The following is a 25,943-nucleotide window of genomic DNA, read 5'->3' as shown; positions in this document are numbered from 1 at the left end:
AGCCCATTTCTGGTGTCCCCCGCCGTGATGATTGTGGGTTCGAATCCCGGTCTAAGACGCAGCGATTCGCTGTGCAGAGTTGCGTCCCTTGGCCACGCCAGAAACCTATGATTGTGGGTTCGAATCCCGGTTCGCCCCGATTATGTTTCTAGGTTTGTCAGCACCATACCCGTGGTAAACGTCAGAGACCTGCATCACATCGGGCTTTCCTCCCACATTAAGCTGACACGCCGTGATATGACTGGAATACTGTTAAAATCGGCGTTAAACCCAACTCACTCACTCACTCACTTAACTGACTGATTATGAGTGAATGTTTTATGTTCGTTCATGTAGGCTTTTACGTTGGACATGATCCATGATACCGCGTATCCTATTTCGTTTTCCGAGATATATACTCTAATACTCTAAGATACTTTAATTGTACGTCGTGTGATTATTAAAAATCGGAACTAAAACGCCCAGAAATATGTAACATGTATATTCTCACGAGCTTAATGACACTTAAACCTGGCATGGGATGATATTTGAATTAAGAGTCTTACATTACAATGATTTCGGTGTAATAAAGTAGAACTACGTGAATGGCATATGTAGGCGAACACTCGCTACGAAGACATTGCTTCCAGAATTTTTTCAGGCTGAACTGAGTTTCAGGTGATCAAACAAATTACACTCCCGTTTGGAACTTATTAATACATGAATACACGATTTAATCAATTGATACCGTAGATGCGGACTCGGCGGATATTATGTGTAGGAGGTATTAATTTTTCATTTTTATAAGCTTAAAGGTCGACATCGAAGGCCACCAAAAGGTTTCCAGGTCAAAAGATATTTATAGGTGACGGCTGAACTCCTTTTACGCAATTCACTTGAGATCTTAAATGTTAAGATGCTTTTTTCTTACATACAAAGTTAAATGTTTACAACTCTCGTGAATAGCTTCAGATAAATATTGCAACGTGTTTCAGTACGGGAAGGACCAAAGCCCTCGAATTTCCAATGAGTCAAGTTTGCACTGGGTCACTCATCGAACTTCTCCCCGCGACCAACCTTTAACTTCGCCAATTTTGTACTTGTACATGTTTACACTATGATTTAAATAGAAATAGTTTCAACTTTCACAGACTGTTATTCAATCAGTAAGGATAGAGAAATATTCTATACGTATTTAAGTCATCGTAACTTGACCGTCGCTTGTTCTTTATATCAAATAGTCTTTATATGGTCAACATGTTTCTTCATAATGCTTTTATTAGATCACTTTGATATCGCCTAAATTAGCTCATGTCATGGGTCTTCGTACAGCGTTGAATCCAAATGAGTCCATTCATTGGTGCCTACTTAAACGATCTTCTCCTGCTGAATTACTTAACAGATCATATCATATGTCCATGTTCTATGTTTACCCAACTACATCAAAGTAAATCTTTCTTTTGTAACATTGATATTTACACAAGTTTAGCATTGATATTAATTTCGTAATTAAAAGGGGAGGTGGGATAGCTTAGTGGTTAAAGCGCTCGCTCGCCATGTTGAAGGCCCGGGTTCGATTCCTCACATGGGTACAATGCGTGAAGCCCATTTCTGGCGGCGTGGTCTTGCTGGAATATTACTAAAAGTGGTGCAAAACCCAACTCACTCACTCACTCACTCATAATCAACAGGTTATAAAACACATCATGTCACCTGTTTAAAGACGTCAAGACACGGACCAAGCAACTATTTCTGCAACGAAAATAATCCTTGAATGTTTATCGGTGTTCAAAGTGGTTGGAAACATATCGCTTTCATTCAAAGGGCGTCTGCGCTAAAACCATTGGACCATTTTTTTGGAAAAAGTAAAGATATTTGTTTGAAAGATCCAGTGGTTCCTGTGCCCAAACTGGAAGCAGTTTAGTGTCATTTTATCAGTTTAATGTCAGTTTATCAGTTAAGTGTCCACACGTGTCTACATGTGAACCTTTGTATAAGTTCGAAATGCCATGCTTGATATGCTCTTTGAATACGAAACTTGGGTAGGACAGGAGGACGTGCGTACCATTTTTGCGAACACCAGATGTCATCACTCATTTCCAGTGATCCATTTATATAATTGCACCCAATAGAATCTGTTCGTCGGACAATCGAGATGGGCAGTCACTTCCTTAAATCAGCATCTAGCATCAGCATCTGAGACCTGCATCACTTTAGGCTTTCCTTCCATATTAAGCTAACACGCCGTGAAACTGAAATTATATACTGTTTAATCGGCGTTAAATCCAACTCACTCACCTTAGAAATCATGTCGTGACCCCAAAACAACATTGTTTAGTAATCAAAATAACTTTATTCAGAACAAAGTCTAAACAAAATAATCTTAAATAATCTCATAATGATAACTTGATGAAACATGTTAAATATATTTCAAACACGATAGGCTAAAAAGAAACGATAACAATATATTTCACCGTTTGTACAAACAGGAACTGAAAAACAAGCAAAGATTGCATTATTATTATTAGAATGTAGTCCGGCAAATACCACACAAAGCGTTTACAACACTAAGTAGTACACGAGGCCACAAGGGCGACTGGTTGGTGGTGGTACAAGCTGTACATTCGTCATTAAAAAGTCGACCGTTTGGACATACGAGTACATTCAATGCAACACGTGTATCTGAAATACCTGATACCACCAAAACTTGACGAAAACACAGGACACTGTATGTTCCTCCTGATTTTCGCATATCACGTAATGCGAAGACGCAGAGGAAGCTATGTAAAGGGTATCCACATAACTATAGTCAAATAACGAAACATTTCATTATACAATTGATTGATTTCAGTATCTGTGTTTCAGTGAGTATGCTACTTCGTAAACAAAAACTCCCCGACGAAGGAGTAAATATATACTCCAAAACGTTGTGTTCCCCATAAAAAAGAAGTTGACATCCATAAATCCTCTTCCTTATGTGTATCACTTCTAAATGCCTTAGGGGCGGTCGGGTAGCCTAGTGGTTAAAGCGTTTGCTCGTCACGTCGAAGACCCGGGTTCGATTCCCGACATGGGTACAATGTGTGAAGCCCATTTCTGGTGTCCCCCGCCGTGATATTGCTGGAATATTGCTAAAAGCGGCGTAAAACCATACTCACTCACTCACTCACTCTAAATGCCTTAAAAACAAAGAGTTAAAAAAGACATAAAAACAAAAGTATTTCGTCCGAAAATAAAATTATTAATAAAAGATACGATTTACATTCAGATTCTTTCAATCGACTTTGCTTTTAACAGATATTTCTTGTGGCTATGGAAAGTGTTTTGTCACTTTTATTATAAGCTATTTTTCAGGTGTATATTGTGTATTATCCATAGTCAACTATTTTGTACAGCAAATATGTTACATGTTAACAAATCTTTACAGTAAATTCACGACTTGTCAGTTGTGTATTTTCAGTACCACAATTTATTACGGCGCATTATGCATTACGAGGCAATAATAATATAAAGGTAAAAAGAATACTTTTGGTAGACTTCGGTCCATTCGGTCCATTCTACACCATGTGACGGATGTGTACCCCTTGGGATTCCATTGGCCGTCGTGGCTGGCTACTAGGTACACTATTACATAGCTTCAGGTCACAGTGTGTGTCGTAACAACTATACCACCCAATGATGTGCATCCCCATGCAAGGGTGAACAACGCTTGCCGTTATGTTCCTAACCCTTCGTAAATGGCAATGGAATACGTCTTTACATCATCAGACATCTTTCTTACTGATTATGTAAAATATCAGCAGTCACTGAAATGATGCATGACACAATACGACAAGGGAATGAACGCATTTTCCGAAACAAAATGCACATTAGACAATGTCTTCGCGTTCCTAAGACAGACGTCTTGATCACTGATGCTGTTGCTGCTGCCGCCGCTTCTTCACTGTTTCAGTTGTTGCAACGTCGTCCCCATCATTGTTGCGTCGTCAAACCATACCTTGTTATTGTTCATGCCATGCAACGTCCTTGGCAATACATTGGCTGGGCGCTGCACTCTCTGATGTTCCACACTGGAAAGCTATGGCGATATGCTTTGACTGAGCCTCACACAGAAGACTTGGCTCACTCGTCCTGGAGTTCACTGAGCATAAGGTTGCATATAGTTAAAACTTCAGCAAAGAAAATATGCATATTTAATCAACCCATGTCGAAGCCTTGGAGGGTATGGGTCAGTGAGGAGAGCGTTGTGTAGCAAAGGGAAATGCCATTACTGTTTTATAGCCTTCTCAACCCTCTTCATCCATTTGAGAACCTGAAGGGAAAAGGCAGACATCATCATTGAGGACAAGTTATTATCCACTCTTTACCTTACTATTTTTCCTTATAGCAGTGAACGTGATAATGTCCTTCGTATGGACACTCGTATAGCACTAAACGTGATAATGTTGTCCTACATATGGACATTCGTCGAGTTCAACGCCTTGATTATACCAGAAACACCAAACGTTTGTGTTCACATTTTTCCGTATCAAATAGCGAGGTAACCCAGAACCCCAGGAGGGCGAAAGGAGGTGGGGTTGGCGGTAAACTGATAAAGCTCTAGCCTGTCCATATTCAAAGTAAACAAAAAGGTAGATGGTACAGCAATCCATTAAAATATCTAATCTACCCTGATACCTTGCAAGCAAAGTGGATGAGTTATCTGGCCTACCAATATTCCGAGCGAGCGAGACTGGATATTGTACAGAACAAAGGTAAACAAATAGCCTACCCAGATCCTGAGCAAGCACGACCCCGCGTCTTCATCCTCTCCCCCGTCACAGTCCTTGTGGTCGTCACAGATCATGTGGTCATAAATACACTGGGACTTGTTCGATTTGCACTGTATTAACTTCGTGCCATCCTCGAGCTCGCATGCTGTAACACAAATAGCAGTTTCTAGAGAAGCTACAAATGTTACCTAAAAGGCAACAGTTAATTGAACAAATATAGTGGCTTTGACTCTTTTCAACTGAAATTAATAAAGTTAAGGGGTGGTATGGGTTGACGGGGTCATACTTGGTCATGTGCCTACTTGTCATAGGGACGGACCAGCGGTTGTTTCAGGATGGCGGTGTCCCAGTTGGTAACCAGACTACGTAGGATAGCGATGGACTAGAAGATGTAGGATGACGGGGTCCTAGTTGGTCGTGAGACTACATGTAACAGCGATGGACTAGTAGATGTAGGATGACGGGGTCCTAGTTGGTAACCAGACTACGTGTAATAGCGATGGACTAGTAGATGTAGGATGACGGGGTCCTAGTTGGTAACGAGACTACGCGTAATAGCGAGGGACTAGTAGATATAGCATGACGGGGTCCTAGTTGGTAACGAGACTACGTGTAATAGTGAGGGACTAGTAGATGAAGGATGACGGGGTCCTAGTTGGTAACGAGACTACGTGTGATAGCGAGGGACTAGTAGATGTAGGATGACGGGGTCCTAGCTGGTCGTTAGACTACGTGTAATAGCGAGGGACCAGTAGATGTAGGATGACGGGGTCCTAGTTGGTCGTTAGACTACTTGTGATGGTTAGGGACTAGTAGATGTAGGATGACGGGGTCCTAGTTGGTCGTGAGACTACGTGTGATAGCGAGGGACTAGTAAATGTAGGATGACGGGGTCCTAGTTGTAACGAGACTACGTGTAATAGCGAGGGACTAGTAGATGTAGGATGCCGTGGTCCTAGTTGGTCGTGAGACTACGTGTAACAGCGAGGGACTAGTAGATGTAGGATGACGGGGTCCTAGTTGTAACGAGACTACGTGTAATAGCGAGGGACTAGTAGATGTAGGATGATAGGGTCCTAGTTGGTCGTTAGACTCCGTGTGATAGCGAGGGACCAGTAGATGTAGGATGACGGGGTCCTAGTTGGTCGTGAGACTACGTGTAACAGCGAGGGACTAGTAGATGTAGGATGACGGGGTCATAGTTGGTAACGAGACTACGTGTAACAGCGAGGGACTAGTAGATGTAGGATGACGGGGTCCTAGTTGGTCGTTAGACTACGTGTAATAGCGAGGGACCAGTAGATGTAGGATGACGGGGTCCTAGTTGTAACGAGACTACGTGTGATAGCGAGGGACTAGTAGATGTAGGATGACGGGGTCCTAGTTAGTCGTGAGACTACGTGTAACAGCGAGGGACTAGTAGATGTAGGATGACGGGGTCATAGTTGGTAACGAGACTACGTGTAACAGCGAGGGACTAGTAGATGTAGGATGACGGCGTCCTAGTTGGTCGTTAGTGTACGTGTTGTAGTAAGAGCTCTAAAGATGTTGCAGCTTTCATCATTTGAATTTTATGTCTCATGCCATGTGAAAACGAAATGTTAAATAATTAAATGGAGTGTCAAATAATGCATTTACCATCACGCTTGTAGGTATCCTTTCTCTGTGGATGCCCGCGATACACTGGGATAGCGTCTGTGTTGGCGAACGCGGACATGTAAGACGAAGTGTGGTGACCTGAAACAGTGAAAAAACATCCAAATTATTTTGTCCTGTCGGAATAATATTGCATCAAATACTTCGTTTATAAAGTATTGAATTAGAGTCAGTCACAGCCTTATCATCATTGAACTTGACGACACAGCATAATTGTTTTCATCTATTGAATGTAACAAACAAAAGATGAAAAAAATTAATTCATTGGCTATACATCCTATAACATCGTCGCGGGTATAATGTATCTATTCAATGTGCTCCATTCTGCTATTTAAAACATCTCATTTTTATTAAGCATGGTGATGATGCTTTGAAATTTTAAACTTTTGCACTGTCGCAATTGTTCTTTGAAATAATGTAGTATCACATTTTTCATGATTTGAAATCTACACCATGTCTAACAAAAATATGAAAGCGTTTTCATCATATACACTCAGATCGTCGTATTAAGTTACTTTGCGTGGAAACATTTGATGTACAACTGTAAATCATCGTACACTGGTTCATAGAGTTCAGTGTTTTATAGAGTTGGTTGGTTGGTTTGTTGTTTCACGCCGCACTCAGCAATATTCCAGCTATATGACGGCGGTCTGTAAATAATCGAATCTGGACAAGACAATCCAGTGATTGACATCATGAGCATCGATCCACGCAATTGGGATCGATGACATGCATCAACCAAGTCAGCGAGCCTGACCACCCGATCCCGTTAGTCGCCTCTTACGACAAGCATAGTCGCCTTTTACGGCAAGCATGGGTTGCTGAAGACCTATTCTACCCCGGATCTACACGGGTCTTTATAGAGAGTTCCTTTTCGTATATATATTGGGAACATAATAGCATTATGCCAACCTTTGATATAATAATCTTTTTATCACATAGATAACATGTCATTCTTAAAATAATCGAAGCTTCGGGCACATTGTCACTTATTCAAGCAACAAAAGAAATCACGTATGAAAACAGTGCCTGAGTGAACTGCACATTCATTTTGGGGAGGGGAATAATATTTTGTTATCGTGTTTCACGATGTACATGCAAAGGAAATTACAGATCACATCTATTAATGTAGATTGTCAACACTAAAATAAAAAAGGTCATTATAAAAACACGTAAGTGCCAAAAAAAAATAACACTAAACCATTATATAGGTAGGGGATTTCCATTTTTTTGTGAATTTTCTGTGGTTATACAATAAAGTAACAGCAACGGCAAGGGGGGAAAAGAACATCATTCTGCATTATTATGATTGTCTGGTCAGTGGACGACCCGTGAAGATCCGGGGTAGAATAGGTCTTCAGCAACCTATGCTTGCCGTAAAAGGCGACAAACGGGATAGGGTGGTCAGGCTCGCTGACTTGGTTGATGCATGTTATCGATCCCTATTGCGCGGATCGATGTCCATGATATCAATCACTAGCTTGTCTGATCCAGACTCGATTATTTACAAACCGCCGTCATATAGCTGGAATAGTGCGGCGTAAAACAACAAACCAACTAATCAACACGTTAGAACGTAACGGATCAGAATAGAGCCAAATAAATTGCCATGTTTGTTCACATAAACCTTCCCACACCAGGAAGCCTTTTAAGGATAGCGTTATGCAATATGCTTCAGCTAGTTGGTATCGCATAACATGTATGTTCTCACTAGTTGTATCCGATCGATACCACAATTAATTACATGGTAAACATATTCATGGCAAAGGAACTCTATACTCATGCACCTATGTTACAAAATTACACTCTTGTGTATGCGGTCATAACCATACACACACAATAATGGAAAAAAACAGCAACAGAGAATCAAATTGTGGATGTTTTAGAGTAAAAATACAAGGTAAATCCATTTAGAAATACTATTCAGAAAGAAACCATTTGTAGTGACCTGATGCTACTTCCTGATACCCTATCATCTATGAGAACTAGGACTAGGATTATATCGTATTGTAAGTGATACTGCGATAAAATTCTAGGCACGTGGAGGATCAGATGACTGCCACTACTGTGGGCGCCCACACCAATGTTTCCTTGCGTTTGGACGACATTTCTTGTAATTTCTTATTGTAATAAGGAACTCCTTCATCCATATATCTTATCCTTTCTTAGTACTCCAACTTCTAAATGCCTCCCAAAGAAGAAATTTCCTACTTTGACTAATATGTTATTGATTATATGTTCTCGTGGGGTTTTCTTTAGGTGAAACTTGACTTTCCTGTGCATGTGTTTCTGACGGGTGCCAACGGTGGGGCAGGATACGCTCGTCGTTTCGCAAACACTTGGTATGATTACTATTCTTATAATTATGGAAATATATTCTCTTTTTTATTTCAAACTAATACAGTTATCATGTTCAGCCAAAGAAATGACCTATGGCATGCTGGTTGGTATCGCTATGTAGAGTTGCTCCCCTTTGCTGCCAGGATCTGCTAGCCATGGGTTCAAATCCAAATTCGCCCGGGGAATAATCCTCTGTTTCTCATAACTTCAACGACAGACCCCACTATTAAGTTGACACGCCTTTATAAAAGTTAAAAACTGTTCAAAATGGCGTTGAATCCCAAGTTACATGGCTCCATAGCAAAAAAACACTCAAAGACAAAGAGTGTGTCTATATAGACCCGATTCACTGCATTAAACCATGGTGCCGACATTGCAGCCTCTGTGAATAACACAGACTTACTCTCAGCTATATATTTTCAGAAAATACTTTCATTCTGTGGATGAGCACATTCGCCGATATGCTAAAATACGACACATTAGAACGTGGTATGGAGAGGGCCCAACGTCGTGTTTGTCATGTCAATACGAGGCAGTGTATTGCCATTTAGGTGAACAAACCATTCCCATTCATAGGAGCGGTAATCTACAATGTGATAATTGTCCTGAAAAGAAAAGGCAATTTCCATTCACCAAATCCTTCACGATGCGGGGGTGGGGAATAATGTCTGTCAACAGCATGCATTTCTCAATGCTAACATTCTGTCAAAGAGAAAATAATAAAATCAATAGGACAATGGAGGAATGTTTATTCAAATGTTCATGCCAAAGACGTGCGAGTCGTATTTCAATGACAAAGCAGCCCAAAACTACATCTGAATGTGCGAACACGCAGTCCGCATAACGACTTAAGTGGATGCATCCGGTCTGTAACTGAAGTAAAAGTACATGACTGTTTGTCTACACATTGTGTGTTTGTACAATACTTAACTGTGTTACTCCCAAAACAATTTATTTTTGCCACGGTTTGATCATTACTAGCGTATTGGGTTTTTATTAGAGCGTTCATATATATTGTTACTCCCTGTTACAAAAAAGTGTTGTTTAACTTGATGATGAAAATATTGATACTTATGTGTTATGGTTGGGTAACATTTGGATAATAAGAATCCGGATAGTTCTATTGGAAACAAATGTTAGAGTATTGTATTTTCTTTCAAAACAGACCGCCTCCGTGGTCTTGTGGTAGAGCGTCCGCTCGGAGAGCGGAAGGTCCGGGGTTCGATCCCCGGCCGCGTCATACCAAAAGACGTTAAAAGATGGTACTTGTTGTTACCCTGTCTGGCGCTCGGCATTAAGGGGCTAAAACAAGGACTGGTCGGCTCGGAGTGAGTATACTGTGTCTTAGTGGGGTATTCATGTTAAACTGCGGCATGGTATCTCAGTGAGCTAGCACTATAAATCGGCATCAGTCCGGACTAGTACAAGCAGCCACACAAACACACACACGTACATGCACGTCCTTAATAAGTGCAATAATCTTGGACGCGACGTTAAACCCCATTTCACCTCACCTCACCTCTTTCAAAACATTATATTCAAATAAAAGAGACAAAACCCTTAAAGTTTCCATAATCATAAGAAATACCCACTGGGATTGCGACTATATCATAAATATAGGTTTATAAATCACTATCGAATAGTGATGATACAAGGTGTTTGCGAAAAGGTGAGCGTATCCTGCCCCACCGGTGTCATCCGTCACAAACACATGCAATCGGTTACAATGACACTAACAATTAAAAACAGCAGCGGAACGCATCAGAAGCGCCGCAACGGTTATGGCACTGAAGTTAAAGTAGACTGTTTGTACAGTGTGATTTTGAACAATACTTCACTGTGTTACTTCAAAATCATTGAATCTTTTTTAATCTCCTTTACGTAAATAGCTGGATGTATTTTTTAGCGAGCAGCTTGACGATTTCTCAAAGATGTCTTCAAAACAACAAGTAAGACACAGTAGACATTGTGATATCGATTATATCGTGTTATCAAATCCATCATCAGTATGACGTCATCCTCTGTGTTTTTGTTTGTTTTGTTTGTTTGTTGTTTAACGCTGCACTCAGCAATTTTCCAGCTATATGACAGCGGTCTGTAAATAATCGAGTCTGGTCCAGACAATAAAGTGGTTGACATCATGAGCATCGATCAATGCAATTGGGATACGATGACATGTATCAACCAAGTCAGCGAGCCTGAACACCCCCGATCCCGTTTGTCGCCTCTTACGACAAGCACAGTCACCTGTTACGGCAAGTAAGGGTTGTTGAAGACCTATTCTACCCCTTGTCTGTATGGTGAATATAACCATGTGGAACTATAGCAGTAGACTACCGAAGGGCTAACCTCATGACAGGTGTTATCCGATGGGTTAGACAAACAAATTATTTTCGCCCAGTTTCACAAGTGTATGTTTCTATTAATTTGATTTCCAGTTTAGAATCGGCTTTTTATAATAATTAAGTGAGGGGTTCAGGTCTAACGCTACTTCTATTTCAAAAATATCACACCAGCCAGAAATGTGTTTCATTCGTTATAATCATGTTTGGAGTCGAATTCGGGTCATCGCAACACCAAACACGTTGTTTATTTAAACAGAAGCTAAAATTGGAAGTATTCGGAATGTCACTTAATTAATGCACAATTAACATTAGAGACTGATCAACATTGGTTAGGACCCCCTGTTGTCTGTCCAGAGTTGCGTCCCTTAGTCGTGCCAGCTCAGACCCCGCTGATCGTGGGTTCGAATGTCAGGTTTACCCGATTATGATTCTTTGTTTTGGAGCACCATTCCAAGACTCGTGAACTCACCAAAATGGTAACGGTGTTTAATTTGCATGACCTTGGGTTTCTCTGCAACATTAAGCTGAGAGGCCATGATATCAATGAATTATTGTTCAAAACGGCCTTCAGTCTGCATGACCTGGGGTTTCTCTTAAACATCAAGCTGAGAGGCCATGATATCAATGAATTGTTGTTCAAAACGGCCTTCAGTCTGCATGACCTGGGGTTTCTCTTCGACATCAAGCTGAGAGGCCATGATATCAATTAAATACTTTTCAAAACGGCTTTAAACCAAACTCACGTTGTAATGCGATGAGGCAATTCAGTACACGTGAGATAGAAACTCGGTTCAATATGGATCAGCTAAATATTTCTTAATATACACCAAAGTAATTGAATACAATAAAGATGCACGATCTCAACCTCCGCATTTCACCTAAGGAAATTCCATGCAAATGGAATACGAGGTGGCTCTGATAAAAGCCTTTGAAACATACATGCGTGAGACATAACCATGTGTTATTTGCCGCTTTCTTCCCCTTAGCATTTCACCTTTCTCGAGCTCTTACGGTTGAAGTGCACATTGTGAAACTTTCCACGATTGAAATGATGACGACCCTGGTGACATACCTGGTGAACTACTTACACAATCCTCAAACCGATCTCTTACAGGTGTATAGGATTAAGAGAAGTACTTTTAGAGAGTCTTGTTACAGGTGTATAGGATTAAGAAAAGTACTTACAAGAAGAGTGTCTTGGTATAGGTGTTTGGTGTTGTGAAAAGGCTTCTTGGTAATTGCGTTTCAATGGTCCTGGAAAATATGAAAAATGATATTAGAATCAGACTCATTTTCATTTGATAGTTTCCGTACCAACTAGTTTATATCGGTAGAGTTCACATCAGTAAGTACAATGTCTTTAAATGTCTCATTAGATAGCTTATGGTTATGTCTTTACATGGATTAATGTATGGACGAAATTGGAGAGGCTGGATAGTGATAATATGCACTCGTGACATTGATATGGAAGATGTGTTTAATTGTTGCTTAACGCCGTTTTCAGAGATATTCCAGCTATATGACGGCGGTCTAAAACAATGCAGTCCAGACCAGACAATCAAGTGATTGACGTCGAAAGCAGCAATCTATGAAACTGGAATACGATGAAATACGGCAACCATGTCAGCGAGCCTGACCACCCGATCCCGTTAGTCGACAAGCCAAGCATTGGTTTCGGAAGACCAATTCTAACCTGGGTCTTCACGGAGTCTCTGGAAGATAATTCCTAACACTTTACTTTTGAATATATTGTAGACGAGGTAGATGTAATGGGGATATGCTTCAAGCTGTTTTCGATGGTTAATCCAGTTATTGTATCAGAATCATATAGTCATTACACTCTTATCAAAGCAGGCGCATTGAAATCTAAGTCAACTATCCTTAGGCTCAATAAACATTAATCTCAACGCCAGAGAATAACCTGTCTCGATAATCCGACGAAACAGATTCAAGTGGGCGAAAAACGCAAATTAGTGCTGAAAATTGTACGAATGGATCACTGAAAATCTGTCACGGCACATGGTTTTGGCGATATTTGAGATTTGTCAGTGGTTGAGTTGCATGGCTGAGTGCGACAAAGTAGACCCAGTGCGCATCTGGCATCGTCATTGTCCATCGTTTTTCAAAGTTTGTATTCATTATGTTCAGCAGCTACGTAGGTGACACTATCCTAAACACATTGTAAAGTATGATAATGATCGCGCTAAGTGGCAGTTGCTTTGTGTTGAGGTAAATGGTTCGTTTGACTTTATGGCATACATTCGACTAGGAATACAATGAACTTTGATTCTTTGAGTTGCTTTCCTGAATAAAAAGATCATAAAGACCTCTATGCCGAACCCAATACTTTCTCCCAAGGACAACCTACATTCTTTCACATACATTCCTACAGTTCCGATTACCTGGATCATGATATCTGATTACACTCGCTACACAAGAAATATTAAGAGTTATGTGACGTTTATATGAGCCGTATTTTTCACTTTGTTATATTTGATTATGGCATATAAAAGTTTCTTTTATATTAGTAAGCGTGTATAAATTTGAACGATGGTAACTATTCATATTGCTAAGGGTATAATTTCGTCTGGATAAAAATATTTTCCGATAATTATTTATTGGTATTTAATAGATCACTTACGAAAGAAAACTCTACGATTAGATGAAGATGCTGAAGTGAAGTTTTTATCATCTTCTATTACTTTGATGTCTGTTTGCAGCTAAAGATGCTGATTTGGCATTTTTCTGATAACTTTCTTCTGTTTCCCAAGTGCAGGTGGATTGCTACAGATGCTGATTTGGCACATTTCTAATAACTTTCTTCAGTCTTAGGTTTGCAGCTCAATATTCTGATTGAACATTCCTAGTCACTTTCTCCCACTGTTCGTGTTCAAATTCTGTCATAAAAACTACACCGTGTGTTTAAAGTCTTCACCTTATCGACAATTGTTTCCTGGGAATTTAAGCTCATTCAACTGAAATCTTAAATCTGCAAATAGGTTTGCATTTTGTAAAATGGTTTGGATGTATGTCTATATAAGACTTAGTTCAACTATCAAACTGAGGTGTTCATCTGAATAGACTAATTTGTGGGGTAGAAAACGTTCAATGTTTCGGGCAATGGTCTACTCACTGTATATGCACCGGTGACTCCGGGATAGAATAGATCTTCAGCAAATCATGCTTGCCGTAAAAGGCGCCTATGCTTGTCATAAGTTAAGAGGCGACTAACGGCATCGTGTGGTTAGGCTTGCTGACTTGGTTGATGCATGTCATCGAATCCAAATTGCGTGGATCGATGCTCATGATATCAATCACTGGATTGTCTGTTCCAGATTGATTATATACAGACCGCCGTCATACAGCTGGAATATTGCTGAGTGCAGCGTAAAACAAAACAACATGCACAGGTGTTCCAACATACCAAGGACCAAAACCATTGTTCGGCGGGCGCCTTCAGTCAATATCTTGTGAATTTAAACCAACACAATCACAACATGTTCATGCAAATAATATTAACAGTGAATCCACCGCCATAGCGAGAGTAATTGAGAGGATTTACAAGGGTGAGTGTATGATAAGGGGGGGGGGGGGGGGGGGGGAGTGTATGTGTGTGTGTGGCTGCTTGTACTAGTCCGGACTGATGCCGATTTATAGTCCTAGCTCACTGAGATACCATGCCGCAGTTTAACATGAATACCCCACTCAGACACTGTATACTGACTCCGAGCCGACCAGTCCTTGTTTTAGCCCCTTAATGCCTAGCGCCAGACAGGGTAACAACAAGTACAATCTTTTAACGTCTTTTTGTATGACGCGGCCGGGGATCGAACCCTGGACCTTCCGCTCTCCGGGCGGACGCTCTACCACAAGACCACGGAGGCGGTCGGACACTAAAGAGGATTATTCTGAGTGTTTCATATGACAACCGTTAAATTGAAATACAAAATAACCCTCCTGTGCATTGGTCAGTGCTATAACTGATGTCTGCAATGAGTGTGTGACGCTGGGGCTGTCCCTGCTGCCCTGGTAGCTGATGGGGACTTTCAGCCTTCTAGGCCGAAACTGAATAGTAATTTGATATGAATTCATTTCTGAAGGCAGTCTGCGTTAGATCCATACTCATTATAGACGCTCTATATTTACATCACCTAGATATGATCGTCAATGAGTCCCACTGTGGTCTCACGGCGTCCAGGACGGAAAATGTCAAATAACCATTGACAATATTCACGGGCACGTTATATTGAAGGAATGGAATGTTGTGGGAATAACGCCAGTAACCAACTTTCCGTCAAAAGTATTGTTTGTTCGGGGAAATGTTTGCACGTGGGAGGAGGTTATAAACAAACGTGCTCATGCATTCAAATAAATGCCAAAGGTCTTTAACAAAAGATTAATTCGAAAACAATATATCCCTTTATGGCCACTCTGTCTCGGAGTGAATGATCGGCGACATATATTGCCCACAGACAGAACTCGGTCTCAATATAACTTTCTTACGCGCGGCCTATAAGTTGTGACGGTAGTAGGAAAGCGTGTGACAAAAGGGTAGTATTGTTGTCACAATGCATTATAGCCCGCTCGCTTTCATACATAATTGAATCTTTCATTCCATTTCAGATTGTTTGATTTGGAGCAATTGGAATTCTTTCCCTAAATAGCTTACTGGAAATAACGTCTATCCATATTACTTTATCGATAGCCGTAAATCGATTAATTACCAATACGGCTTCGAAAGTCGGTGTGTTCATGCTTGAGTCGACAGCCGAATACAGACGGCTTATGTCGTACAGACGACTGCGTATGGCTTATTTTGTACAACCGACAACATAAGGCTTATCTACTACAGCCAGGTACACAGCTAACTTCCAACAACCGACAACATGTACAAACCGTGGCGTCATCTACTGTCTTTTTCCTGCTTTATATAAAAAACATTCTTTTGTATCGTTTTTGCGTTCTCGTAAAGTATTGTCTCACTGATTAATATGAAGCACAGCAGCAGTATGCTGTGGTCCCAAAAAAATCATGCTGTACTGTTTTCACAATTTGTGTATCAACATACATTGTATATTAACGTGAGGCTCCACTTCGTACACAGCCTGTTCTGACAGCGCAGCATATATGTCTCACTGAGTGTGAGTAAGCCATAGAGAATGCTTGATATTTGTGTGAAAGTGTTATGTATTGATCAAAATACAAACAAGCATTTGTTGAACTAACCATACACATTATAGTACCGGGGCACATTGCTTCGGGCACCACGGTCGCACTTCTCCTGCTTCCACGTTTGGAGTAAATCGACTAAATTGAATCAGGTGGTCAAGCTCTTGGACTTGCGGATGGCGTGTTATCATTAGCCACAAAAACACTCGTGAATACTCGAGGTGTGGTTTAATTGGTTGTTTATTAATTGATGATGAGTGGTGTAGGGTTTGATGCACATCAACTGGAGGCACAGTTGTTGAAAACTGAATTTGACCGAAACAATTACAAACGTTATTAAATGGTACATGCTGACCTGTTGTGATATGATGCTTGCACACTAATCAAATACATCCCCATCGATAACAATTTCCTGTTGGTTTCATTTTTAGCCACCATCAAACATGGGTGTATACTTTCTTTTGCCCGTAAGTTTAGTTCGGCGAAACCTACATGGTACGCTGCTGGCAAACCATTCATAACACTCTTTTAGTTAGACACTCGGTACCCTGCAGGCACGGGGGAGGCATATGTGTTAATGTGAGAGGATGCCATACTTCCTGGATGAGTAGGGCCAGTGGATAACGACCACATGGTACACTGTAATCCATACCTAAAACAAATTATCAAGTTCCACCCAGACACAATAGCTTCCCCCTAAACAGGACGCACAAGCGATTGGACAGCGCTGCAGATTGATGGTATCATCAGGACCCTGGGTGAGTGAGGTCGCCCATACTCTAATGTACTGGAGCTCCCAAGCGCTTCCCCGGGGAGCCATTAACGTCATCCCGCAGCACATAAACATGATACAGAGGTGTTTGCTCACAATAAGTGCTTGTTGAAATTTTAATTTTGACGATTTGCTTACTGTGTACCCGGATGTGAAGGGTCGGTGCTGGTTGGGAAATCAACCAATGAGAATCACATCCTGTAGCGACTTCAGGTTAACAATTAAGTCATCTCAAAATCATCTACCCAAGAGAAAGTGAATATGATATTTGACATTTCTTATTGTGACTTACCCGAGCAGACATTAAAGAAGGTAAACCAACAAGTGTTTGTTGTAATGAAACACAACGCTATGAAGACCACTGATGTAAGAAAACAAGCGGAATGTATTATATATTCTAATAGTTAAGTAAAACTAGATGTTGATGGCAGCTAGCGACTTCGCGGTGTTTAGACATTATTCCAGAAATAGACCCACGTTGTGTAACAGCGGGATGCTTAGTGCTGAATCTAAAAAAAACACATCATTGTTTTGTGAAGGAAGAATCACAAGACGTTTATACTTATTCGAAATTGAATATGGCACAGGTGTTCGCTCTGCAGGTAAATGTCATCCTCGTTGTGGAATGTGTAAGAGTAGGTGACGATGTTGGTTAATTTATCCTTGAGCCATCCCACACATGACACAAGGAACGCATCGACCTGAATTCCCTTTAGTTACTATTATGAGCCTAGTTGACGAAACACGTTTACGTCAACACTGAAACATGTCGGTCAGTCAAAATGTATATATAGCTACTAGTATTTGGTGGGAACACATCAGATACTAGCTAATGACCTAGATTTAACCTATTCTATTTGAAGATTTCCAAGAGCGTCAAAGTTGCTTGATCAGGGTTCCAACATTCAAGGCCACAGTAAAGCTTTGATTTTATGGTAAACATGTGGAGGACATTTCTAACTTTGACAATAATTATGTCCGATGTAATTCCCTGTTCTACTTGTACCATATCTTCCCGTGGGTTGTTTTTTTTTCAGGTGAACAATTGACTTGACTTTGCATGTGTTTGTGACGGGTACCACCGGTGGGGCAGGATACGCTCACCTTTTGGACTTTTAGCAGAGATGTCTTAAGATTATTGAAAGGGATTTGTTGCTTTTCTTTATGAGGTGCCACACGATGACAGACGTTCGTATGAGCATATTCACATTCATTTTAAGAGACCCCAGAGGGTTCGGGTATAGAGCATTCATTGTTTTCTAGAGACCAGATGTACAGATGTATACCAGCAAGCATTGACTTCGAGAGGCCATGGCGATTGCATTGCTTAGTTGGGTTTTACGCCGTTTGTTTTAATATTGCGGTAATACCACGACGGGGTACACCAGAAATCGGTTTTTAAAAATTTCAAGAGAACATAACGGCTTTATACAAACTGCAAAAGAAAGTGTACACACATGGAAATTGGATTTGATCAAAATATTAGAAACGTTATGAAAACGTTACAAGACTGAAACGAGTCGCCGAAACACCGCTAACTAAAGGACAAAAACACAGCAAGGATACCCGTATCAAATACATTACCATGGAATAACCATTTCATACTATTTTCTTTCATTTTTAAGCCATCATCAAACATGGGTGTATACTGTGTAAAAATAGAGTAAAAATACCCATCTGCATTCATGTCAAGATCACGCGACGGATACATATACACGTATACAGCAGCATGTATTGATTTCAAGAGGATGTAACGACTTCAAATTGTTTGTTGTCAAACGCCGCACTCAGCAATATGCCACGTATATGACGGCGGTCTGTAAATACTCGAGTCTGGACCAGACACTCCAGTTATTGACATCATGAGCATCGATCCACGCAGTTGGTATACGATGACATGCAGCAACCAAGTCAGTGAGCCTGACTCCCCGATCCCGTTAGTCGCCTCTGAAGACAAGCATGGCTTGCTGAAGATCAATTCATGGGGTTTTAGATATGTATCAGCCTCCATTGACTCATGGAGTAGCTGTTTACCGACGCGCATTGACATGAGAGACCATTTAACCCGTATGCAGTCTAATTATTTAAATCAACTTCGGACACCATATAGCTGACCACCGAACGTTAGTCGCATACGGGGCAATATGCCGCGATATTGACGGAATATTAAGCGTATTAAGAGGAATTAATAGCGTAAGACTCTGCGATACAACGGAATTTAAGTACTTAAAAAGCTGTGCTTAACTTTCAGACAACAGGATTAATTGCGTTTATAACTTTGATGTATGTGGGCCTGTAAAATATAATGTATTGACAAAGAATTTGTTGATTGCATAATAAGCTTAATATATAACGCTGTGAAAATTATATGAATGGATCACTGAAAATTAGTGATGACGTCAGGTGTTGGCGAATAAGGTAAGCATGTCCTGCCCTACCGGTAGAACCCGCCACTCGCACAATTTGCATAAAAAATAAGTGGTAAGCGTATTCAAGCTATCTTCTTAGGAACAAGGAGTAAATGGATTGTATGTAATTTAAGGTAAGCGTATTTTGATAGATGTTTAGTAGAAACAAAGCATAGATAATATCGTACTCATAGGTTAATTTTCATTTTCCTTAAAAATTAATTGCAAATGATTCCAAGGCATTTGGTTGGCTAACCATGCAAATAGTTTTTTGCAATTATATTCCATAACCCGAAAAAAATATATGCCACGCCCACTCACGGATTATTAGTTTCCTGATTGGTTAATACTGGAGTGGACGAATATGGCAGCTATTCGGTTTGCATTATTGCGCTGAACACATTCAATGATTTTATATTTTTGACGACAGTTTTTTGTTCTAATTCTTAAATAAGCATTTTTTGAAGTAAGTGTGTGCGCTAATGGAGTTATAAACGTAAAAATGCGTTGGACTATATATAACTGAGGGACCCTGAAAATCAGGATGTGGCGCTGTCACTGCACCAGTTTACACTGTTTGCTGATTCAATTGATGTCATGTATAATATTGGATGTTAAATGACATATCACGGTTTTGTCGAGTTTCTGTCATCACTGGCGAGTCTTGATCGTCTCATAATGGTTTTCAATCGCAATTTCGCCGCGATTGTGATAAGAGTATTCGTTTGTCAGCACCATATCATGTTCTTAAATACACAGCAAGCTAACTACATCACTTCGACCTTTCCTCCCACGTGATATAAGCTGACACGCCGTGAAATAGATGAAATGTTTCACTGTTCATGTTTACGTTTTCCGAGCATCTGCTGTATTGTCTGATAAATCACTGTAAAATGATCCCTTCTGATGGTTCTTCTTTGGGTTTTGATTTATACATATCATTACCGGTACTACTGAGTAGGTGTATGGATTCCACAAAAGCATCAGCGTACATGCGCTGAGATACGTGAAGCGATTTTGACAAATAGCAACATCTAACGTTTCATAAGTTCGTGCATCTGTACCTGAGTTAATTAATAATATTCTATAGAGTATTGTGACACCAAGCATACTTACTTCCATGGACTCTGATTTCAGTCATGCAGTGAATATCATTTGACATTATCCGGGGCATGTGAGTGTGGTAATAGCCGGCAGGGGTTCTGATTGAAGAGCGAGTAGGGTTAATGGGTGTGGCGGAGGTAGGAGAGGGGGGGGGGGGGGGGGGGGGGTATGAGGGAGAAGGGGTGACAAACGCGGTCTAGGTTATTGGTATGACGTGGTGCAACGACTTGCCTCAAACCGCCAATTACGATGTTTTTTGTTCCTGGAATCGCCAAGGTGTACACGAACAACAATCTTAATGATATCGGCGTCCACACACCCAAGCCAAAAGAAGGAGAGTAGGATATGAGACGGTTGGTGTTGGCGTGATCAGTGTGTGAAAACTACAGTCTTTCTGACATAACATCATCAGTGCCACATCAATAACAACATGGCGACACAGTACCCTGCGGAATGCCCTTCAACATCCGGGTTAGAATTGGTCTTCAGCAATCCATGCTCGGTTGCTGCATGTCATCGTATCCCAATTGCGTAGATTGTTGGTCATGAGATCAATCACTGGATTCTCTGGTCCAGACTCGATTACATACATACCGCTGCCATATGGCTCGAATATTGCTGAGTGCGCCGTTAAACAGCAAACAAACAAAACCCAGCGGAAGCGACTGCTGCAACAACGCGCAAATATGTTGGTGAGAGTTTTACTTTCAAGGAAACATTACGTTGAGGAACACAAAACATGGGCTTAAGCACATTTCACCAAGTGGCGGGTACTACTCGTAGATCAGGACATGCTCACTGTTTTCGCGAATACCAATTGTCATTTCTGATTTTCAGTGATTCATTCACATAAATTTCATCACTGTTCTGCCTTTTGCGTCTGTGGAGACTGATTATTCTCTGGCGTGGATGTTTTGAATTCTAAATGAATGTAATGTATAAATAGAGGTATCTAACTAAATGTAACTTCTAATCTAAAGATTATTAGATACATTAACGTATTTACAACGTTGTACTGCTACCGGAGTTGTCTGTGATAAATGTAGATACTGCCGCGAGCTCATAATGGCACTAATAGGTGCATTTGTCTACTCGTCTTTCAAAAGGTCGGCACAGCGATATATAGATGGACAGGTTTTGTGGATGAATGGGCAGATAGGTAAATGGCTGGACCGATGATGTGATAGACAGCATGAATGATGGACACATGGGTGGACGGATGCATGGACATATGCTGGATTGAAGAGTGGGTGCATGGACAAGTGATTGGTTGGATCAGGAAGAGGTGCATGAAGAGATGGGTGGATGGTTTGTCAGAAGGGTGGTTAAGTTGATTGCTGGACTGATGAATGGATGAGCAGATGGGTGGGTGGAAAGAAAGATGGATGGATGGACAGATGAATGATGAGACGATGGATGGATGGACAGATGAATGGTGAGAAGATGGATGGATGGACAGAGGATGGTGAGTAGATGGATGGATGGACAGGATGGAGAGTAGATGGATGGATGGACAGAGGATGGGAGCAGATGGATGGATGGACAGAGGATGGTGAGTAGATGGATGACAGAGAATGGTGAGCAGATGGATGAATGGATGAACATAGGATGGTGAGCAGATGGATGGATGAACAGATGATGGTGAGTAGATGGATGGACAGAGGATGTGAGTAGATGGATGGACAGAGGATGTGAGTAGATGGATGGATGGATAGAGGATGGCGAGTAGATGGATGGATGGACAGAGGATGGTGAGTAGATGGATAGATGGACAGAGGATGGTGAGCAGATGGATGGATGAACAGATGATGGTGAGTAGATGGATGGACAGAGAATGGTGAGCAGTTGGATGAATGGATGAACATAGGATGGTGAGCAGATGGATGGATGAACAGATGATGGTGAGTAGATGGATGGACAGGGAATGGTGAGTAGATGGATGGATGGACAGAGGATGGTGAGCAGATGGATGGATGGACAGAGGATGGTGAGTAGATGGATGGACAGAGAATGGTGAGTAGATGGATGGATGGACAGAAGATGGTGAGTAGATGGATGGATGGACAGAGAATGGTGAGTAGATGGATGGATGGGCAGAGGATGGTGAGTAGATGGATGGATTAACAGAGAATGGTGAGTAGATGGATGGATGGACAGAGAATGGTGAGTAGATAGATGGATGGACAGAGGATGGTGAGTAGATGGATGGATGGACAGAGAATGACGAGCCGATGGATGGATGGGCAGAGGGTGATGGACAAATGGATGGATGGACGGATGAATAGATGGACAGATAGATTATGAGCAGATGGATGAATGACAGGTAGATGATGGGCAGAGGGCTGGATGGAAAAAGGGTGATGATCAGATGGATGATGGACAGACAGCTGACGAGCCGATGGATGGACAGAGGGAGGTTGAGCAGATGATCGATGGATAGATGGACAGATAGCTGACGAGCCGATGGATGGATGGAATGATTGGTGGATTGACAGATGGATAGATGGCAGATTGATGATGAATAGACAGATAGGTGGATGGTAGATGGATAGATGGGCAGGTGAATGATAGACAGAAGGTGGGTGGGCACATGGATGGAAAGACAGATGAATGGATGGTCAGATTAGTTGCTCAGTGGGAACGTGGGTAGTTAGGGATGTAGGAAGGAAGGTGCGCTAACGGATGAAGATGAGAGGTTGAATCTATATGTAGAGACGACAACAAAGGCCGTCGACGTTGATGCTAAACTTTTAACACCAACATCTTGTCAAAGGGGTAAAAGTGTTTTCGTATAAGAGATAACTTATCTCGCCATTCTTTCATATCAGGCAATTCCAAGTCACTTCAGGTCATTTCAAATTTTACCAGATGACTTAAGGTTGTTTGATAGATGTATATATTGTACGCACATAATCCAAAGTTATTCTATATTCTTACAGTAGTCCTACTGGTACGAACGTAGCCATTCTCGTAACAAAACACGATCTAATATTCCCACTCCCAACAACAAATACACTTTACAAACCATCATGATATGTACTTAACCTAAGTTGAATATCTAACTACAAGACTATCCACCTGTCGAGGGGGAAACTATAAACACAACCAATCTTTAAAAATGTCTGCTTGTTTCGCGTTGTAGTACTTAACCCAAGAAGCCATTTTCGGATGTGAGACGGAAACGCCCACTTGCAATCAATTCGTTGATTCGCATCTCACTTCGTATTTTACATACACATTTTCCAGTATAGTGTGACCTTTATCATAAAAGTACCCACTGAAATGTTAGAATGAAAAATCAATCCCCCTGCATTAGTCTGAATGAAATCCATACGGTTGTCACTCGCTGAAACGGACAGGGCTTCTCAACGTCATAACTTCCAGAAATTAGCTAGCCTTGGGTTCAGCAACAATCAATTCAATCGCTTGATATGTGCCAGTGTTGCGTATTATGGCATTGACAATTGAATCCTTGTGACATTTCTGACGACGTACTTTAAAACGTTTTAAAAAAGCAATTAACACGTATGGTGCAATTTTGCAAGTGGGTTATTATACATACATACTTGTTCTATTGTAGAACAGTCGTATTTGGTTCAGAATTTTAGAATCTTAAACGCTTAAATGGATTATCTGATATTGAGCACGGCTGTTCTAAGCATAAACTGTCAATCAAGTCATACTGTTTTACTTCCAATCAACGATGGCATTTTCAAGCATCAATATTATCTGCTGTTCTCAAGTAGTTGTTAATAGAGGTACAATTATACAATACAATAGAATGAGACAATGGGCCAATTGCGTCTCTTGGTAGTGGAATGTAGCTTTATCAGCACCTCGTGCCAACATATAACTATCCCTTCATCGGTTTACACACTCTGAGATGAACAAGTATGTGTCTAAATTATTTACACAGTAGATGTGATGATTGTGTAACGATTTGGAAAGAATTTGATAAAGCATTCCTTAACAAAATACCCAGGGTAATGCGTTACCTTTTCCAGAGTGTAAAGCCTCTTTAAGAGCATTTATAGCTATACTATGCAGCATTTAATGACTTAAACCATCTGCAGTTGTAAAGCGCACGTCTGCAATTTGAATTAATGTTTCACGTACCTTGCTTTTTCCGATGTGGATTATGTGGCTGAAGTTTCGCTAAAAGGTTTGACGTACTGGCTATAAAGTCAGCATCTCTGGCACTTTCATACATTGTGAGTTTCTTCTGTCCAGTCCTATGTTTGAAGGGCCAGCACAGGGCGACGCTCAGGGCGCAGAGCAACACCACTATGCAGTACTGGAGAAAGTGCATCACAGACATTGCCATCTCAAGTCGGAGATTCCTCTGCAACTGTGACCAGGATATATAAAGGCACTACTCCCGGATCTGCTTTAGGATCATCGTGTCAAAATGATCAGATCCTGGTAGTTTGGAGGTGTTGATAGGACACGCTTCACCGCGATTCTTAGCGTGCTGGCAACTTTCAAACTTATTCCCACATTGCCCGAGGCTCCGGGATAGGCCTACGAGTTAGTGTCCACTACACCCACGTCCCCGGCCGTCCGCCATACGTCAGATTGTCCCTTTTTCATTGGCCGCGCAAAGTTCCTGCACCAGAAGCGGGGTAAGCGGGTAGGGCAGTTCATCCGCCTTCAACCCTCCACGGACCACTCATATCAATATCTGCTGTTATTTATATTACCTACTAACATTACACTGCTTCCCAGATTTGTCCTAAAACCTTCACTTGAATTCCATACCAACACCCACATGCACAAATGACGCCCACAATATATATAGATTCACAGTAGCTCTGCATCCCTGTATGAGGTACCCCCTTTTCTGGTGATACTTGCATCGCTAGCTTAGCCCACTTTCACTACAATCACGCCGTTTATGTTCTATCAATCAATGTGTGTGTGTGGAAACTGTCATACAGTACATCGAGGAGTCACGGTTACTCCTTACACTTAACTAATGTTTTTAACTTCTTAGCTTCGTTGTGTGTGTATTAACCAGCGTGTTATTATTTACTATACCGCCATGGACTCTCGTGTAGTCTGCCGGACTGGTCCCGTCGCTCGGTAGCTGTGTCAGCAGTTTCAAAATAATCGATTGTCCCCATTGTTACAGTGATTGTCACAGCTGTTGCCCTGAGTGTATCTGATTGTTACAGACTCTGTAGTGTCTGTCTCTCATTGTTACAGTAGTACATGGTCACAGCTTTAGTAGAAGCGTGTGCAGACTGCATGGGAAATATACAACCTACTGCATACCACGTCAGATGAAACTTAGTCCGGTGATAACAGTTTCTATGCGGTCTACAGCTATACGAAACCCAAGCAAGCGGGAAACGTCACACCGAGCACAGCATCTCCTTCCTCTTCCTAATATAGTGAG

The 25,943-nt window shown here is 41.2% G+C and overlaps 1 protein-coding gene across 1 annotated transcript; it reads right to left on the bottom strand.

Moving 5' to 3' along the window:
- Positions 1-3,111: 3,111 nt before the first annotated feature.
- On the bottom strand, positions 3,112-25,261 carry LOC124113251. Its single transcript, XM_046473538.1, has 5 exons — positions 24,662-25,261; positions 12,278-12,346; positions 6,390-6,488; positions 4,751-4,896; positions 3,112-4,291 (listed from the first exon to the last, which is right to left on the bottom strand). Exons 1-5 carry the CDS (start codon positions 24,867-24,869, stop codon positions 4,247-4,249), a joined length of 567 nt encoding a protein of 188 aa, XP_046329494.1. The 5' UTR covers positions 24,870-25,261; the 3' UTR covers positions 3,112-4,246.
- Between the last annotated feature and the right edge of the window lie 682 nt (positions 25,262-25,943).

This window comes from Haliotis rufescens, unplaced genomic scaffold (genome assembly GCF_023055435.1).
Source record: "Haliotis rufescens isolate VD_foot unplaced genomic scaffold, xgHalRufe1.0.p SCAF_5, whole genome shotgun sequence".
In the NCBI taxonomy this organism is placed as follows: domain Eukaryota; kingdom Metazoa; phylum Mollusca; class Gastropoda; order Lepetellida; family Haliotidae; genus Haliotis; species Haliotis rufescens.
Note: the sequence above shows the minus strand (reverse complement) of the source record. Positions and strands in the feature narration are given on the sequence as shown.